Source organism: Pteropus alecto, unplaced genomic scaffold (assembly GCF_000325575.1).
Source record: "Pteropus alecto unplaced genomic scaffold, ASM32557v1 scaffold61, whole genome shotgun sequence".
Taxonomy (NCBI): domain Eukaryota; kingdom Metazoa; phylum Chordata; class Mammalia; order Chiroptera; family Pteropodidae; genus Pteropus; species Pteropus alecto.
In genome coordinates, this window is record NW_006434835.1 from 4,751,460 (window position 1) to 4,771,395 (window position 19,936).

A 19,936-nucleotide genomic window follows, 5' to 3' on the forward strand; every position below is an offset into this window, starting at 1 on the left:
ACCGAAGCCCCCCGGGGAGCCCCCCGCCTCGGGGGCTAGGCTCCGGGCAGGAGCCCCTCTCCCCCGCCTCCGCGTCCTCGCAGGGCGACCCCCTCACGGGCGCGCCCCTCACTGCCCTCCTAGTGGCCCGGGTGCGCGGAAGGAGATTCGGGCCTCTGGCTCCGAGGGCTGCGGCGCCCGGTGCCCCGCGCCCGGTGCCCCGCGCCCGGGGCGCTCTCGGTGGCTTTTGCTCAGTGGAGTCCATGGAGCTCTTTGGGACGCGCCGCGCGGCTGGAAAGGTAGAGGTCTCCAGGTGATCTCTTGTCGCTCAACCGTGTCATTGGGCCGGCCTGCTAGAACTTCCGAAGGGGGAGATTCAGGGAAGAGTTGACGTGCTCCGGTGTCCCGGCATTTTCTTTTCCCTGGCTGGCCGTGTGAGAAAGTTGCTGTCGGAATTATTGTGCCGCTTGCATCATTGATGGCAATTACAGATTACTGTACCTCAGAACACTCAGAAAGTATCAAGGGGCTGAAACTTTGAAATCAGGTGCTGTACTAATACGCCTTTCGGAATTTGTGATTAAAGAAATATTTTGACAGATGTAACGTAGTAATGTAAGACGTTCGCAGGGGACATTGGATGAAGAGTATTTCTGTATTTTTTTTTTTGCAATTTTTCTGTACATACAAAATTGTTCCAAAATAAATTTGTTTGAAAGTAAGTCACACCAAACCGATTAGTATGTCTCAGATCAGTATACCTAGCGCAGAGAGGTCCCCCTCCCAGTTTTATAATTTGCTAATGATCATTTTAAGCGTGCTCTTTTTCTGGATGAGAAGGTTAGATATGTATAGAATATCTTAAATAGATTAATCTTTCGTTGTAGAATATGCAGTTAAATTGTCTCTTGAAAAATATAGTATTTCGGAAGTCTGCGAGATCATTGATGAAGGGTTTAAGATTCCCCCCAAGGCAGTGACGCCCTTTCGGGACTAGCAATAGCCTGTCATATAAGGAAACAGACTAAGAAAGGCAGCTGGTTTCATGTTTATTTCTCTCCTATAGTTTAGATAAGGCAGACTTCCAAAGCTAAATTTTGGCCTTAGGCACACTTTGGAAATGTGAGACACACCTTCAGGGTGATCACAAACAAAACCATTTGCAAAAAATATTGAATTTATTTTTTGTTGCTTCTACAAATTTGGGATACGCGTGGGAGAAGAAGGGAAGCTGAAAAACTAGCATTATGGGAATTGAATGAGCCAAGTGCTGTCATAATCTTTTGGAAGTAGCTATTACACTATTAATAATAGCTTAGCAGTACACCAGTAAATCACCCCCAAGGTACTACTGGTTCAGTAGCTGTTATACTCTGCTCCCGATGGCATAGGAAATGCCTCTTTGTATATTTGGGTTTTTTTTAATTCGTATAAACAGCCTTCATTTTTAAACAGACGATCTGCTTTGAACAACCCATTGTGTTTGTTTTATGTTAAAATAGTACACCACCTTAAGACTTCTTTTTCTACCAAATATAAGCTATGATTATGCCTAGATAGGGTAAAAACACTGGCTTTGAAATAAGACTTAATTTTGACAAGATAAATTAAGTTGTCGGATTCCCCACACACACCCCCTTTTCCAAAGATGTTCTCCTTTTTCTAAATCTGTTTTTAAAGGGCCTGGGTGCCTGCCAAATCCTAACCTTTGTTGATTGCTTGAAAAGATAATCAGTCTTTCTACATTCACTTTTAGAGTAGGTAGGTCACCTTTAGGCCATTTACATATTTCATTTGTGTGTTGCAATGAGAACCGATCCTTAAATTTGCTTGTTAGAAGAGCGATAATTCAGAGTAGTTCTGAACATTTAAATTTTTTTTCCTTAAAAAAAAAAACCTGCTTCATTTTGCTGGAGGTGGTGTTCCATTTTTTTCTCTTTATTGACTTATTAAATAGTACCAACTGAATGGTTGTTGAAACTGTTTACATATTAAGTTTTTGGGATCAGTAATGTTTGCTTTAATCTTTTAAATTAAGTCTTCTATAAGAGTTTTACTAAGAGCTACGTTGATTTTTCTGGATTTTTCCTACCAAACTGCAGTGTTAAAATGAAATAGTTCTTGTCTAGTTTTGAAAACTGGTGAAGATTTTTTAAAAGATTCCACATATTTTCTTTAAAATCTGTTTGTTCAGTGGCTTCATTTAATTGTAGATTCTTAAGTGTTTATCTCTAAGATAAACAGTTAACTCCCATGCCAGAAAATTATGCCTCCTTATTGATTTACAGTCCCCTTTGGCCACATTCCATGCTCAATCTGCTGGTAATCAGTAGAATATTCTAACTTTCTCATATACCCCGGAGGATTAAATGAGGTATCCCTTTTTCATTCCGCCCCTTCCTCCTCTCCCCCTCGTTCGTGGGCAGGAAAGTTTTTAAGGCATGGTATCAGCAGAAGAAAGAGGGAAATAACATGTAGCAGCATGATAATTGAACCATATATACTCTTCTTTAAGAGGGTACAGTCCTCATTGCATATGTCTGAAAAGAATAAGCGTTCTATTTTACACTACTTTGTCCTTATATTCGTTTATGTGCAGTGTTTGAATAGCCTGCATTTTCTTGGAGCGTTTTGTTTTTTTCCTGCCAAATAGTATATCCTGGGTTCCCTGTGTCAGTTAACTGCAAGTTTCTCTATGTTTAAATGCCTTTTATCTTACTAGTGACCCATTGGCCTGCATTTAAGTAAGTTGTCTTCTGGTCTTGTCTTAATTTACTTTACTAGGGTCATTGATGAAACAATGGACTGCTTTATTGGAACATCAATTAATTGGTTGTTTGGTCCTTTGAAAATGAGCTTATGATGCCTTGCAGTAGAAAAGTATGATAAATATTTTTTTAATTTCTCTGAAGCAAACGGCCAGTGTTGGTTCTTCAGAATGAAGCACTTTATCCACAGCGGCGCTCCTACACTAGTGAGGATGAAGCCTGGAAATCCTTCCTGGAAAACCCTCTCACTGCAGCAACCAAGGCGATGATGAGCATCAATGGAGATGAAGATAGTGCAGCTGCGCTGGGCTTGCTCTATGACTATTACAAGGTAGGCTCGCCTGCTCTTTAAAAACCCTTAACAACAGCCCACGATGCACTTGATTCAACGGCATATAAAACAGTAATTTGCTGGTAGAATGTAATACAAGTTGCTTCTTTAGTGACTATAAATAGTTTAATGAGTACTTTGAATTACTATGGTTCAAAGCTGAAAGTCTGCGATCACAGAATCAAAGAGTTGTTTTTAAATTGTGTGAAGTAGCCAGCTGTTCTGGCTCTGTCTGAAAAGTAAAGCTACCATAAAAGAAGATGGAAGATGTGTCTTATTGAGATTGAACATTTCTCAAAGGTAGTTCTTAGTGCCATCAGAGTGGGCACTGGTTCATTCCTGTGTAGGCAGAGTGATTTCCTTTTCCCCAGATGATATTACAGAGCCTTTGATTTGAGTTGGTTGTAAGATTCGTGAAAAAACAAACTATTTTCTGGTCTTGGACTTCCTAGTTCTAAGATCGGGATACATTTTGTTGCCCGCTTCTGGAGATTTGGATGAGTCTTAAATATAGTCTCTCCTCTGCCTGGGGTTTTGCATGGCGTTCATAGCTAGACATGACACCACCGATCTGTGTCATTGTCATTGCCCTAATAACACTAACTTCCACTTACTGATTACCTGTACTACGCTAGCTATGTTCACAATGCGTACGTTACTTCTGATGCTTCCAGAATCCCTGCAGAATACGTGGTATTATCCCTAGTTAGCAGATGAGACAATCAAGTTCTCAGGTCTCACAGCTACTAAATGTTGCAGCCAGGATTTCAGACCTGGTCTGGTTTGTGCCAGGCGCTCTCTTCAGTGTGCCATGCTGTCCCCTGTGGGATGTGCTTTGCCTGCTGGATTCACTTTGGCGATTCTCCTTTCTGACCAATAGCAGATATGTGGGGATGGCTACACGTTACAGTTTATTTTTCCCATCTTTTGTTTTGAAAACTTTCAAGCCGATGGAAAACTTAAAATAACAGGATAATAAACTCCCAAATACTTACACCTAGATTGACCAGTTGCCTGCCTTTTGTTATATTCTGGCACTGTGTTCTTTCTTGAATATAAGGAACGCAGAGGGGAAAAAAGCAAAGAAGGATAGTTTGATTATCAAAATTAGGGTGGGACATAAACAAAAGATTTTAATTTTTTTCTGGTCTGAGGTCACGTGGCCAGCTTATTGCGTTTGAGAGACCGAGGTAAGTATTTTTTTCTTTGACTATGAATGGAATCTTGTATAGTAACTAATGATGCTAGAAAAACCCTTGCCCGGGAAGTGTAGCCACGAAGGATTCCTTTGAAGTAGAACTTATTATATATCTGTTCTTTATGGCATGTCTTATTGACTCAATCAGTATAAAAATCATGAGTTTCTAAGTACTAATGATGAAGTTTGAAGTTATATATTTTTAACTGAAACTTTTGAGAATGCGAGGAAACCAACAAGTTTAGTACCAGAAAGACTGATGTGATAACACTGATTGCAGTGATTGTGTGTGTATATTTTAAATAAAGGATCCTAAAGGTATTTTATATCTTAGGAGAAGATAAATCCTCATGTCTGTCCATTAAGGGTGACAATATTACTAGAGCTGTATGTCATGTTTCTTCGGATAGGTATAGGGTTATTTATTTATTTTTCATGAACTGACTTATTTGTTTCAGTTTTTTTGGCTATAACTGTCAGTGATTTTTACATAATAATTTCGATAAAGGTTTAAAAGCACATTGTTACTAAATGAAACGATTTATTTTGTCTTTAAGGGTAAAACAAGTTGTAAGAATAGAATCGCTACATTCACATTGAAAACCAGTTTCAAACTTCTTAGCAGTTTTGCTGGGACCATGTCTCAGTTGGATTGATGTCTGCAGTGCACCGAGGAGCATTTGCCTGCTTTCACCTTCTGTACAAAGAAGAGCAGAATCAAAAAAGGAATAGAACAAACTGAGTTTGATTTACCCTTTGAATAATTGATAATATGAATCCCAGAGCATCTAAAGAAATTTATCATTTGAAAGCAGCATTTGGATCTTGGGAGTACACTGTTCCGTGGCTGATCCTTTTGATTTTGCATTTATTTGCTCTGAAAGGAAGGGTAGCAAAGAAGAACAGTGAGAAAGTTGAAAGAGCCCGGTTGCATTTTCAGTAGCTTCTTCTCTATGACCTTACATAGGTAAATGGGTAAAACCAGGCCACAGGTATTTCTTTTAAGAGATAAAACCCAAACTCAATGATAGTAAGACTATGATGCCCTAAGTTTATTTGGCCACTAATTAACAGTGGTTTTTATATATCGACCTGATGACCAGATCGAAGCTCTTGGGGGCAGACACTGTCTTATTCATCGTGTTTCCCCAGCATTCAGTAGACATATGAATAACTGAACTTACCGAAAAATAAAAGGCTGTCATGTGTGTTACCATCTAAGGTTCCAAGAGAGAGAAGATCATCAACAGCAAAGGCAGATGTTGAGCACCCAGAGGCAGATCACAGCAAAAGGTAATGTCTAACATAGAGCATAAACTAGTACCCTTGACAAATACCAGATTTCTGTGAAAATAAGATGAGAGTTTATTTAAGTGAACAAACACTAGTGAAAGTGATAGTTAAGTTGGACTCTTAACTGTCTACATTCACATTTCATTACTGATTTGCCTCTTACTAATCATGATTCTATTACTCTAAGAAGTTACCAGTTTCTTTAGACATAGTTGCCTTTTCTAGAAAACAAAGCATTAACTTTCTCTTCCAAAGAGATGTTTTTAGTAATAACATAAGTATTTGCTGATTTGTCTTTGATGCTCTCTTAAGAAGGATGTGGCTATGGTGGAGGTCCATTTAAAAAAGTTAAGTACCAATGATCTTGACAAACCGCCTAAGCAAGATTTAATGAAATACATTCAACTGTAGTCCAATCTCCTATTGAAGTTAATTTTAAAATATTTTAGGTTAAAACTTTGAGAAAATTAAATCAAGGCTTTATGGCCATGAAACAAGTAAATATACCTTTTAAATTGCCCTGAGTTCTATTACCGTAAAGGAGTAAAACATTTTTAAAGAAAGAAGAATCACTCAGAATCCCACTGTCTTGAGGAGGTATTTATCTATCTGTGGTTGTAGTTACAGTCGTGGGTAGGATGCAGTAGTAAGGCTTCTTCTGCTTTGTATGTTTGATAAATATTTTCCATGTTGCTGTTTTAATCTTCATAATTACCCTTTGGTGAAGGGCTTATGACTTTTGTTTTCTGCTTTTTATTATGAGCATTTTCAAACATAACAAAAGTAGAGAAATAGTATAAACAGACATGTATCATTACCAGCCTCTTCAGTTACCAACATAATTCCTCCTGTTTAATATACTCTTTCTTCTCTTTTTAAATTAATTAATTTTTAAATTTATTTTTGCCAAGTATTTTAAAGCAAAACCTAGCTATCCTTAACATTAAGGCTGTTTAATTTTTTACTGCTATAAAGCCTTAGTGAACAACTTTCTAGATAGCTTTTTCTTTTTTCCCTCAAGATAAATTCCTGGGCGTGAGTATATAGTTCAAGGTTTGAATATTTTATTGATCTTGAAATGTACAAAATTGCCAAATTGCTTTTTTTCTTAAAGGTATCAGCCTATATGATTTGAGGGGCCCTGAAAATTCATTGATTTTACCCTGGACTAGAAATCATCTTATATTGCCCAGGATATCTATTTAACCAAAAGTAATTTTACGCAAATATATCTACTGGTACAATGTAATCATAGGTTTTCTTTTGATGAAAGAGAAAGCCAAATTAGCAAGCGTAAGTACCAGGAGAAGTGGCGACCAGTAATAATAGCTCATACTTCTTGAACTCTCTGTGCCCGGCCTTGTTACACACATTTCAGTGTATCATCTCGTTTTATCCTCCCTCGTCACAACCTCGTGACACCATTTTATAGATGAGCATGTAGTTACTATGAGATGAAGTAGGTTGCTCGAGGTCACACAGAATCTGAGCTGAAGCCTTCTGACATTAGAGTCTGTGTGTGACCCACCATCCGCGACTGCTCCTGCCAACCATGTTTGTAGCTTCAAGGTTCTAATGAAATATAATGTTATTATGATTATGGGAAATAAAGTGTAATAGAGGAGAGCTCTGAGTTCTCAATATTCAAATGAAATTTTACTACTTTTGGATTTTACTTGACCTATAACTATGAAGTCTTTTTTTTCTTTCTCTAGTATTGGGTTGTTGTGCCTTTTTCTATTTATTTGGTTTCTACCAAATGTGTTATTATTATTGCATAGGACCCAACAGCCTGATGCCATTAGGAAAATAAAAATTGTCAAAAAACTGTATCAGCATCGAGTTTAAAAACATAGTTTGTTTGTTTGTTTTTCCTTAAAGAAACAGCATACCAAATGTGACTGAGCAGTCCCTCATTTCTGCTGGAGAAAACAGAGTGCAAGTTCTGAAAAATGTGCCATTTAACATTGTCCTTCCTCATGGCAACCAACTGGGCATTGATAAGAGAGGCCATCTAACAGTTCCTGATACAACAGTCACTGTCTCCATAGCAACGATGCCTACCCACTCCATCAAGACAGAAACCCAGCCCCACGGCTTTGCTTCAGGAATCCCCCCAGCAGTGTATCATCCTGAGCCCACTGAGCGGGTGGTGGTTTTCGACCGGAACCTTAATACTGACCAGTTCAGCTCTGGTGCTCAACCCCCAAATGCTCAAAGGCGAACTCCAGACTCTACCTTCTCAGAGACCTTCAAGGAAGGCGTTCAGGAGGTACAGGAAACAAAAGCATCTTCCTGAGATGGCTGTGTGTTTGTATAAGTATCGGGTTCCACCTCTTCCTTGTTATGTAAGCCTGAAACTCAGCCTAAAATGAATGGATTAGGGACAAAAGTGTTTTTTTAAAGAGAAAAGCCCCGTGGGTATAATTTGTAAACTAAACCTATAAACCCAGAAATTATTATCAAGAGCACATGGCTAATCTTACCAGCAGCTGAGTTAACAATTATGATTTCAGCTAAGTGATTTGCTGGATAAGGAGAAAGAGAACCATATACATAATTTTCCATCGACAACAGATATATGCATATAGTCCATTTTCAACTTTTGCCCTAGAACAAAACAAGCTCCCTGCAACAGTCTTAATCTAAAACTATTTGTCATGTATTTGCTTGGTGTTTCTTGGTTGGTAGCATTGTCAGGGAGGCAGATGGATCTTAATGCCAAATGCACAGTGTGACGTTTACAAATGAACTGCAGATACTTCTGAGGGTTTTGTGGTGATGAACACCTTACTCAGGTAAAAATGAGGAACTGAAGATGTTTGAAACTATTTAATGGTGGGGGTGGGGGTAGGGATAGGGGACCATCTCTCTCCTTAAAAAGGTAGGAGTAGAGTAATAACTTCATTTGAGAGAGCGCACCATGTGCAAACTTGATACCCTGTCTTAACTTCGTGCAGTGATAGCGCGGGCTGCTAAAAGTTTTGAGATTTTGGTCGCAGATTCTAGAATTTGAACGGAATTGGGATGTGTGGAAAAGGGGAGAGGGACGAGCGCTCTGTGGGAGTACCTACCTAGATTGTTTGAATTTAACTGAGCGACATATGAAATGGATATTTTTAATTTTTTAATTTTCTAAGTTTTCACAGAGTTAAAATTTTTATTTTCAAATAAACGTTGAAAGAGTAGTGGGTTGCTGTAAGCCACGTGCGCTGTGCTGTACCAGACTTGGTCTTTAGTAAGCCTGATAACCAGTTAAATAGTTGTGGCTCATTGCGTTGATATTTCAGGTTTTCTTCCCCTCGGAGCTCAGTCTGCGGATGCCTGGCATGAATTCAGAGGACTATGTTTTTGACAGTGTTTCTGGGTAATGGTTGTCTTTTAATTTGATTTTTAACTTTCAGCTTTTATGACATTTCTTTTTGTTAATTTGATACTGAAAAATCAGAGGTGGCTTTAGCGGGCTTTCACTTGTATCTTACTACAGTTACTGTGGTAAGAAAATCTTTCTTTGCTAGAGGACATTTGCTTCAGTGCATTGTTTTGAATTCTGAGCTGTGTTTCATGTTTCCTTAATTCTTGGTGGTGGTGCTTCTTCTTTCCTTTAGTTTCTTTATGCCATGATAGTAGAATGGAATCTTAAGAGATGAGGGGATTAAATCGATCTCGGAGGTCTCTTCTGTTTCCAAAAGTGTATAATTCTGTGAGAATTTAGGAATAACATCAGATAGATAAAGGCTTTTTTTTTTTTTAATTAGCCTCACTAATGATAAAATAAATGAAGTCAACTTTTTTCTGACCTGATAACCACTTTCTTTAAACTTCACAAAATGATATCTCATACTTACTGGGAATATGAATATTCTCCAAGTTAATTATGAGCATCTATAAGCACCTTCAGGTTTGTTGGCATCTAGAGATTTCATTTTATAATTTTGTCTTATGCATTTTTTATGTGTATGTATTTTGAAATTTAAAAAAAAATTTATTTAAAAGTCCAGGATTTTATGGGAATCAAGACTTCCCTTAAAGACCTGCCTCAAGTTGCAGGAGTCAAGAACCGAAATGCCTTTAGGATCTAGGACAGGGGTCGGCGAATTTTTTCCATGAAGGATCAGATAGTAAATACTGTAGGCTTCGTGGGCCATGTAGCCTCTGTTGCAACTACCCAGCTCTGCTGCCTTAGTACAAAAACAGTCGTAGATAATGTGTAAACAAAGGGCGTGGCTGTATTTCAATACATTTTAAAATTTTATTTACAAAAAGAGGTGTAATTTGCCAACCCCTCACCTAGACAGGTTATCAAGCAACTTCAAGGGGGTATACAATCGTACTGTAGGGTAATAGGAAATGTAGAGAAGTGTGGAGTGCCCATCTGAAGACATTTAAATTACAGGCAAAACCAACATAAAAGTACTGCGCTGACCAAATCAAATTTGATCAGAGGACTGCCAGCCACCTGTTTACAACCTTTGCTGGGTAAATAGCAGATTGGCACCATGTCTTAAGAGATTTCCTTCCAAAGTCCTTTTCACTTATTAGCATCTTTAATATTTTTAGCCTCCAAACTCTTGATGGTTAACAGTACTTCATGAAATTTCTAGTGGGCATTTTGTAGTCCATCTGAGAAATTTGAGAATTTCTGTGTTGCTTAGGATTATATTTATCTTGGAAAAAGTAGCAAATGCTATTTATAATATGACATGGTCAGTTGGTTGTTTCCTGGTAGTCTGCTATTTGCATATATCCACGCTGAAGCATTTCAAGATTGAGCTAAAGCATATAGGGAGCTTCCCAGAGAATGGATTAGAGATCTGTGACTCTTTGTCCTTTAGGAACAACTTTGAATATACCCTAGAAGCCTCAAAATCGCTCCGACAGAAGCCGGGAGATAGCACTATGACATACCTGAACAAAGGCCAGTTCTATCCTGTCACCTTAAAGGACGTGAGCAGCAATGAGGGAATCCACCACCCCATCAGCAAAGTGCGAGTAAGTTCTGCTTTTAGTTCTGTTCTTTAGAAGAGCTGTCAGAGCTTAATATTTCCAGGTCTGAAGCAGATCTAAATGAAGATCTAAAATTGCAGTTTCAAGCCAGTTTAACTGTAAAATCTGAAACCGAGTACGTTTCCAAAAGATACTCACCCTTTAGTGTCTTTATGTTGTAATGCACATTCTCTTTCGTAGAGTGTGATCATGGTGGTTTTTGCTGAAGACAAAAGCAGAGAAGATCAGTTAAGGCATTGGAAGTACTGGCACTCCCGGCAGCACACAGCTAAACAAAGATGCATTGACATAGGTAAGTAGCTCCAGAGCCTGCTTTTATTCCCAGAGGCGCAAGCATCCAGTTTTCTAAATCCAATTATTTTTGGCAGTGATCAGCTTCCTGCCGAAAGCATTTGAGTTTTTATGCCAGCTACTGATCCATTCCAGACACTGTCCTTGGCCTCCTGGAATCAGTGCTCTTAACATTACTTCCTTCATAAGGACATGTGCCCCATGCAGCGGCCTTCCATGTGACACTGGGGCCATAAGCTATATATAGCCACCTCACATAAGAATGTCCTGCTTTTTGGTCTGCAAATTTTTTGAAGGGTAATGTCTTTTTAAGAGATTCATTCTGATTATTTGAAGATGATAGTAAGGTGGAGGGAAAAAAACCAATCAGCAAGTAAAAAAATACTGCTGATGTGCGGTTAGCTAGCAGTCGTGCCTACTTACGTGCTGAGTTGCATTGCTAAGCTCCTCTCTCTGTAAATAGACCCAGAGATTCATCACGTGGGGTATAGCAGCAGACCTGTGCAAGTCTGTAGCTTTATGAAAACTACTCTTGCTGTATATGCAATTTTCATATAAAACTGTTGTATCATAAGATGGCTCTTAATCTTAGTGTTACTTCTTTTCAAAAGAATTAAAAGAACTGAATTCTAATTCTGGTTTTCTGGACTGGTTTTGTGACCGTGAGACAATTATTTAAACTTTTTAGTCCTAAATATCCTAATTTTGATAGAATGAGATAAAATTATATCTAAGCCTGCCTCTATTACAAAAATTATTTTTCTTCATTTTTTGAAGTTTTCTCAATCCAATAGAGTGTTAATTTAAGTTATCCAGAGGTGATTACGTAAAAAACCGAATCTTGCTGTGGACTGCTATAATTGCATGTCGGAACGAGAAATCACAAATTTCTTTTTCTTTTCATCACTCATATAGCTGACTATAAAGAAAGCTTCAATACCATCAGTAACATTGAGGAGATTGCTTATAATGCCATTTCTTTCACTTGGGACATTAATGATGAAGCAAAGGTAGGTACAGAAGTCCAGGGATCCTAAACTTCTGGCTATTTGAGGATGGTGGGAGGAGCGTAATGATTTGACAACTGGTAATTTTTACAGTTCTACATGTTTTCTTTGCTAAGAAACAGAGAGAATAAGCTCTGCTAAGAAATAGGTTATTTCCATAAATCGTGAAGTGGATGAAAATGGGATGGAACTTTGGGAGAAGAAATGGCTGTTATCTCATCAGCCCTGAGCCACCTCCTCATTCGTGTGAGCCAGCCGAATGCTTTAGAGATCTTCCTCCTTTTTCATTATTTCACTTTTCTGAAAGTACAGCTTATTCCCAGATGTTTTAAAACTCTCTCTCTCCCCTTTCCTATCCATCCTCCAAAAAAGTCCATTTTTGTCAGCACACTTCAGCACATCGGAGTGGGGGCATGGCGGCCGTGGCGGGGGCCTGCCACACTCACTGCTCGGCCTGGAGTCAGACTCTCATTCACTGTGCTTCATTTCCTCGTTCGCAAAGTGCGGTTAATACCCGTCTCTTCCTCCTCCAGGCATGTTGTAAGGATTATTGGAACAATGTCTGTGAAACTTGGAGTTTCCTCAGAGAGGCCCTTAAGTACGAGTCATCGTTCACAATAGTCTGTCTCCTATCGCCTTTTTAAAGACAGCTCCTTTAAGATGATTCCTCTCTCTCAGGCTTTACCAGCGGAGCGTCACCTCCAATTCAGATGGTCATTTGGATCATTGGAATTTTTAGTACCTTTTAGGAAAAACAGCAATATTCTTTGTTCATTTCTGCCTTTCTCACAGCATTCTTCTCTTTTAGTAGAATTCCTCTCTTCACTAATTTCTTAGAGTTTTGGTATTTATTTCTTTTCATTAGTTTAAAAATTGGGAGCTCATGAAACACAATAGAAACATGTTATTTTCCAGACAGTTGTTCAAATAAGGCTGATTTTTAGGATTTGGTGTACTATTAGGAATACATTTCTGTATCAGGGACCAGGCACAAAGTTACATCACCTCTTTTTCTTTTTTTAAATTTTATTTATTTATTTAGTTATTCATTCATTCATTCATTCAACAAGGATTTTAGCAATTATAGAATAAGATACTCTTAGATGCTAAAATATTGCAGAATATCATTTTTCACTGTCTAGGATTGCTTTTAAAAAATACGATCGTATTCTTGAGACCCGTGTTAAGTTTTATTACAGTTGCCTTCCTTTTTTATTCTGGGCCTCTACCGTCACGGCAAACGTGTGTCTAAGACTGCAGGACTTCGTAACTGGGGTCCACCAGTCTGTGAGGAAGGTAAAAAGTTTTTTCATTGCGTTAAGGTTTTCCTGCCGACCACCTCAGTCCTGTACAAATGGCCTCGGGCTGCTTAGTCCAGAGTTTGGTACTTGATTAAGCAGTTAATTCACCACAGAGGAGCTAATAGGAGGAAAAGTAAATTTTTCATTTTATATAATCGTTACAGTTATTTTGAACTTAAATATTATAATAGGACTCAGTGTGCTGTCTCCTAAGAGCCTTTTAAGAAGAGTTGGCCCCGTGCCCTACAGGTACTTCTGTTCTTAAAGCAAACTAGAGAAATACATACTTCCCATTAGCCATTAGGGACTAATTGAGAAATTGTGGAGGAGGTGAGAATGTGAAAGGCCTGAGTTCACTTTTCTGACTTACTTGTGACCTTGGGTTAGTCTCTTGGTTCACTAGCTCAATTTTCTCCCCATTATCCCCCTAGGAAAATAAAATGGCTATGGTGCCAACTCTCTTCTTTGTTGGAGTGTCGTCAGGATTAATAAACTCTTGTCAGAGTGCGTGGAGATCTTGGCAGAGAGGCCCTGCATATGGGCAGGGTGCTTTGTTTGTTCGATGTGTCACTCTTTTGGGTGGGAGTAAAGAAAGCCAAGACGATGGGCAGGGATAATGGCTGGTTTCATTCTGAAGGCCTTCAGCATATTTGTTTTGAAGAGAAATATTGTTGGAGGCGTGCCTTAAGTAGTCTTAATAACATCACTAATTGCTGTAGGTAAATTGAGTTTCATTTCCCCTTCCAGACCTCAGCACTGATTTTTAAGCCTTTACCTGCTACTGGAAGGGGCTTGTGCCATTTCTTACTGAGGATGCGACCTCGCTACCTTTGGAAGCTAATATCAGGCATCAGCTTCTAGTGGTGTTGGAACTAAGAATCTGGATTTTTTGCTTTCCCTGGCCAAGCTGATGTTTTCTGTTTTTACACTTAAAGTAATTGGTGCCTTAGGGCAGCTAGAGTGAACACATGTACATGCTAAATCTTGTATAGGTTTTCTTTTTTCTGTGTTACTTCTTTTTCTGAAAGTATCCACTTTTTTGTTCTAATTTAGGCTACATTTGCTGATTACTAATTCTACTTCGTTTTCCCCCAGAAACATAAGGGTTTATTGGAGATATGTGGCATTCCTTCCTCCCCCTCACACACTTTTTTTTTTTAAAAAAGATATTTAATGTATGCTTTGGCCACACCAGGATGAGTAAAACCAGAATTCTGGCCCACTGTTGACATCTGAATCTTCCCTGTAGCTTTTGCTCACTTCAGAGGTGACTATATTTTGAGGACATACCAGATCGAATCTTGAGTACTTTGGCTCAGATTCCAGTTTGAGGAAAACACTGTCAAAGCTGGATTCATCTTATACTGTCCTTGTATGCACTCCGTTCATCAGCATAATTATACAGCTACTGTCACCATAGAAACTTGGAGAAGTTATGGAACTAGTAAAAAGTCATTAGTTTGAAAGTGGTAGTGGCGAAGGAAGTTTCTTTGAAAAGCAGAAATATTTTAGAAATAGCCCCCCAGGCAGCACTCATCTTCCCACTGCGTAGACCTATCTCATTCATTTTTCTGTGCTCCACACAAAATTAGGTTTGTTTGGGTAGTCAGACATCTTTTAAAGAGTCAGAAATCTCTGGACAAGTTAAAGTTCATCAGATACTCACATTGCATTGCGAAGTAACTTAATCAGATTCCTCCTCTCCTGATGTACAGCTGAGCTCAGCTGCTTGAGGTAATTTTGGCAGGAAGAAAAAGCAGTTACCTTTGAAACATTAAAAGATGGTGCTCTGGCAAGGTGCTGAAGTTTAGACTTTGTAAGCTAGGAGGGCACTAGTCACTTTGGGGAGAGAGGACTGGGAAATGAGGGAGCGCATAAAGGAAGGAGGGAGGACTATGTAAAGATTTTATCCAGAGCCAGCTGTGCATTTCTCCCCTGCTGCAGGAAATCATAATTTTGTCCAACAAATATTTGAGTGCTACATCCAAGACATTGTGCCAGACTCGGGCTAAAACACTAGTATTCACTAGTTAATACTGGTAAACACTAGTTCAGGTACGTTGTGGGTTAAACAGGGTTTTGTGGGCTAGCCTGAGATCCTGCACATAATAACATCATGACCTTTGGAGACACAGTTTATAAATTGTGATCATCTGTTCTGCGCAGTTCAGTAGTTCCAAAACCAAGGGACTAATTCTGGATATGCCGCACATCTTGGCCTGGGGTTTAATTTCTTGCTTGGATTGTAAATCTGAGCGTTTACAGCAGCATCGAGATTTGATTAATGACATGAAGTAAGAGCCTCTCAAAGCCTGAAGAGCTAAAATAAATAAAGGAAAAGGCAGTTACTGAGAGAATTTACTTCTCCGAATGGCTGTTTTATGCTAGGCACTGGTTAGGAGCCTGTGTTCACACTTAGTAAGGCAGTGCTACCTGCTCAGTACCTCAGCACTTGGTCCTCCAGATGCGAATGTGTTTGCTGCTTGGTCATCAAAATGAGGTCACCTCATTTCTAGACCTTGAAATGGACAGAGAGTGTGCTTGATGGGAGAATATTAGAAAGTGTAAGAATTCTTAACAATAGCATTATGGATTCACGAGTATAAATTCCTGTGGCAGAAGAGCAGTTTTGCTACCAGGAAATAATTTATCTTGATTGTTAGTTGAGTGATGTTTAACTACACAGGAGTGGAAATTATCAACCAAAAAACAGCTGAGTGGAATCAAGTGAAATTGGGCAACCAACTCTGAGGAAGCCTGGGGTAACACTAATAGGAAGGGATATCTGTTGATGGGACAGTAGCATGTTTGTTTATAGTTAACTAGACAGTGTGGCAAATAGGAAAACAGCTGCAGTTTAAGGCAAAGTTCAAGATTTCTGTGATCCTCTGTAGCTGTGATCTCCATGAGTATTAAGTGTATCTTTTAAAGATGTAATGAACCCCAGAAGTACAAAATATCTCACGTTTTTCACAGTAGTGACTTCAAAATCCTTATACTAGAACGTATATTGTTGTGGTATGGCTGTCAGTCACACGTTTCTTTTTTTAAACATTAACAAGAACTTACTGGTAATCAGATCTGCACCAAGCTCCTGCTGGAGTGAGCACTGTCAGAGAAGTTAGGCGTGGAGTCTGATTTTGTTTTATTGTATTGCGCACTCGTGGCTTAAAACAACCTGCAGATTCGGGCGTTTCTCCAGTGGTAGTATTCTGGAACCTGGCTGATTTTTATGTCTTCACCAGCCCTTCAGGCGGAGCCGTTCCTTTTCAGTTTGTGTCCGAGTGCTTGCAGACAGATGCAGCTGCATCTTTTTCTTGGTAGCATGATCTTCTCTTTGGGGTGACAGAGTCCATTTCAACACACTTTTTGTCTCTTCGTGGTTCAGTTCCCTTAGTTTTTCAGCCTTCAGTGTGGTGCCTTGGTCTGTGGAGAAGGGAACAGCGCATTCAGGACAAAATCAGAACGTCGCATTCCCCAGAGGAAAAACCCTGCCAGTGAGAGCACTTTGGCTTCTACTTTTAATTCTAGCAGCCCCAAGAAGCAACTCCAAGGCATCCTGAAGGGTCGCCCTTCTGAGCCAAATGTTTTATGTGTCCTGCAGAGGCTCACGTTAACGAAAAAGAGGATCGAAATAGAATGCGAGCCCAACTAGAGTGCCAGGCTTTAGCACGGGGGGTCGTGTCTGCTTGGAGCATTGCTGTCTTTCCCTGTTGTCCCCGCGTCTCAGCAAAAACTCATGGAGTTCCTGGTGAAGGACTTGAGGCTTGCAGAGTTCATTCTGTCAGAGGGGTGTGACCGTTCTGGTAACTTGACCTTCAGACTTTCTGTGTGTGCTTGTGGGATGCAGGTTTAGGAGTTTAATAACAGTTTGTTGTTTTGTCTAAGCATAATGTTTGGAATTCATTGTGAGAGTAATTTTTAATTTGTTTGGACTGAGCATATCGCTTGCATTTATAAGGATTCCATTCTAGTGAAGCATCAGTCCAGTGCTCCATTAAAATAAGGTGTTGCCATGTTTGGTTGCATCAAGCAAGGACAGGTTTGGTTTGTTTCACAACTTGAAATTCCCAGTGTGATGAGGGAGGAGCAAGAGAAGTGAGTCAGTATCTTACTTACGATTGCGACTGAATGTAGGCAGGAGCTTTGAAACAAAAGTGTGTCCTCCCTGGCCTAAAGAGAAGAAGAAAGCAGGCAGCATCGTTGCTGTTAAAACCAAGGCTAAGAGACTTTTCAAGTCTAGGCACATGTGAGGCTAACTCAACTGAACTGAATTATCTATGATGCATCCTTAGACCCCTCGAGAAACTTCAGGTAGCTGTGGAGGCTTCCGAAATGACATCCATCCCACTGCTGGAGTTTCCTTTTATGCATTTTGAAAATACATATTTATCAAAATGAAAAACAAAAATTTGGAGTGCCAGAAAGATAGTCACATTCCTTTATAGAAATGTATTTGATCAGTATTGGAAATGGCGAGACATTTTTTGATTGGAAATTTGTGGAGAATGCCTTTAATTAGCTGATATGGAATAAATTCTTGGCAATTGGAAGGTTTGCTTTGAAAAAACTGTTTCGGGTCTGATTACGAGGAAGATTTCTCCTTGAAACGTCTTTCATTTTTTTTTTTTTTTAAGTGAGGTTTGTTGAACTTTAGCTTGAAAGCATATCATAAAGCATACTCCAGTGTCTAAGCCAGAGGTTCCGTCCGGCGTAAAATAAAATGCACTGGATTCTGGGGAAACTTAGAATCGCAGGTAACAATAGCGTGCATTTACCATAGCACACGCCTTGGGGTCAGGGCCAAGTGCGTGATGTTTTTGATTGGACAGGGAGACACTTGGCAGCTGAAGAAAGCCTTGGTTTGGTAGTGAAGCCTGCATCTTGTGAAACAGGTTTGAAGCACCATGTCTATTTAGCCACGATTTGTGCTGTCACTTGAATTCATTTTTCATTCTTTTTTTTTGAGGGGTCAGATTTTTTACCCTTCCTCCACCCTGCCACCGTCAAGAAACAATAAGCTTCTCTATAGAACTTGGTTATTTTGACAGCTCGTCACTTTAACCCTCCTTCTCCTAGGTCCTTGCTGGAAATTCCATCTAAAGTGGTTTTCTAAATCTGTCATTTCAACCAGTTTTGCTACTTGTAAGCTAAATCACAGAGCTTCGATTCTGACCTGACATTATAGTAGTAACTGAATTACCAGGACTAGAGATTTCAAGGCATTGTGGGACCTTGAAGTTCAGGCTTCAAATGGCATATCTTTACATCTTCATATCTCCAAATCCTTTAGTAAAAATATAAGTGAATTCTCTACATTAATTACTTACTTTGGGACTTTTTATTTAGCCTTTTTTAAAATGGAAAATATATCAGAAATTTTGATTGAAAGTCAGCTTGCCTGCCAGGTCTCCCCTATGACCCATATGCTTACCTGTCCTATTCTGTACCTAGAGATGCTGGAATGTGGTCTGTGTTTGCCTTGTGTCACACCTGCATCCAGTTCTGCATATTTCAGAACAAACATTCTACTTATTTGGGACAACAGGTGCCAAATCACTGTATCTGCCAAGTGTCCTTAAGTTCACCAGGTCCTGCTTATAGGATATGACAGGAGGAAGACGGTATGCCGGTACCTTCAGAATCAATCAGTATCTCTGTCCCTGCGCCTCCCTCCCCCACCCCGGTGACTTTTTCCCTGGCTCTCTGCAATCTCTGCAGAAACTAAAGGTGCCGTGTGGGCGGCGTGGGAAGGAAGCACTGTGGCAACAGTAAGGGTGATGACTAGATCCTTGTTTTTTTCTTCAGGGAAACGCCCCACAGAGATGTGAGAAGATTTCAAGTTAGTGCTTTGCTCTTCCCACATCCCTCTCCTCCCCACCCCCAGCCTTCCAGTTCTTTTTCTTCTCTCTCGGTGGTCATTTGATAGGCTGAGAAATAACACAAATACTAGTTGCACATTTGAAAGCTTCTAGTCCATGACGATATTCTGTGATGGGATTTCTGTAATTACCTCGCATCATCTAAGCAGCGGGGAATTGTGACTTTCCTAGGGTTGTCCGATGAGTTACTAGTGGAACTGGATTCTCCTTCTGAGTTTGTGACTCAGCCTTTGGTACCTTCTTGGGCTTAACCAATTAATTAGGCCTACACATATGGAGTAAGAAGGGGAACTACGAGACTTACACAGATCTAAGATAATCAGGTTTTTTTGCGTTTGGGGGGGGGTCAAGGGAAGGAATGTCGATTAGCATTAAGTATCTGCTGTTTAATGCTCAATAAATGTTCCTTTCTAATTAGACTTCAGCCAAAAATTAGATCTTGATTTCTTAAACTGTTTCCCACTCCATTGGTTTCAATTGGCGTGTAACTTCTAAACATACTGGAAAATGATGATTTTATTTTCTTTAGTATGCTAGATTTGGGAGGAAAATAAGCTAAGTTACTGACTTCACATTGTAAAATCATCATTGAAAATGATGATTTTATTTTCTTTAGTATGCTAGATTTGGGAGGAAAATAACCTAAGTTACTGACTTCACATTGTAATTTCATTGTAATGTCAGGAGGTTTCTGACTAAGGAGCTAATTAGAGATGTTTTAGAGCGATCTTTCTGACTGATTATGACAGCTAAATTAAAACTTGTTCTAAGGTTTCTACTTTCAATTTAGTAGATCAGTTACATTCTGTGTGCATTTGACTCCGCTGAATTTTAATCCTAGAGTGCATTTATATGATAAAGACTCTCAGACAGCAGGGG

The 19,936-nt window shown here is 39.4% G+C and overlaps 1 protein-coding gene across 2 annotated transcripts in view; it reads left to right on the forward strand.

Annotated features, from left to right (window-relative positions):
• The first annotated feature begins 71 nt into the window (after positions 1-71).
• GRHL1 (grainyhead like transcription factor 1) overlaps positions 72-19,936 on the forward strand; it is a 43,503-nt gene continuing 23,638 nt past the window's right edge. The window contains exons 1-8 of one of the 2 annotated variants that reach the window (XM_006910228.3): positions 72-526; positions 2,892-3,078; positions 5,499-5,569; positions 7,451-7,841; positions 8,860-8,936; positions 10,405-10,561; positions 10,757-10,868; positions 11,783-11,877. In XM_006910228.3, the coding sequence (XP_006910290.1) occupies positions 3,013-3,078; positions 5,499-5,569; positions 7,451-7,841; positions 8,860-8,936; positions 10,405-10,561; positions 10,757-10,868; positions 11,783-11,877 (969 nt within the window). In that variant the 5' untranslated portion in view covers positions 72-526; positions 2,892-3,012. The remainder of the gene's footprint in view (positions 527-2,891; positions 3,079-5,498; positions 5,570-7,450; positions 7,842-8,859; positions 8,937-10,404; positions 10,562-10,756; positions 10,869-11,782; positions 11,878-19,936) is intronic. The other variant, XM_015588257.2, reaches the window with a different exon arrangement.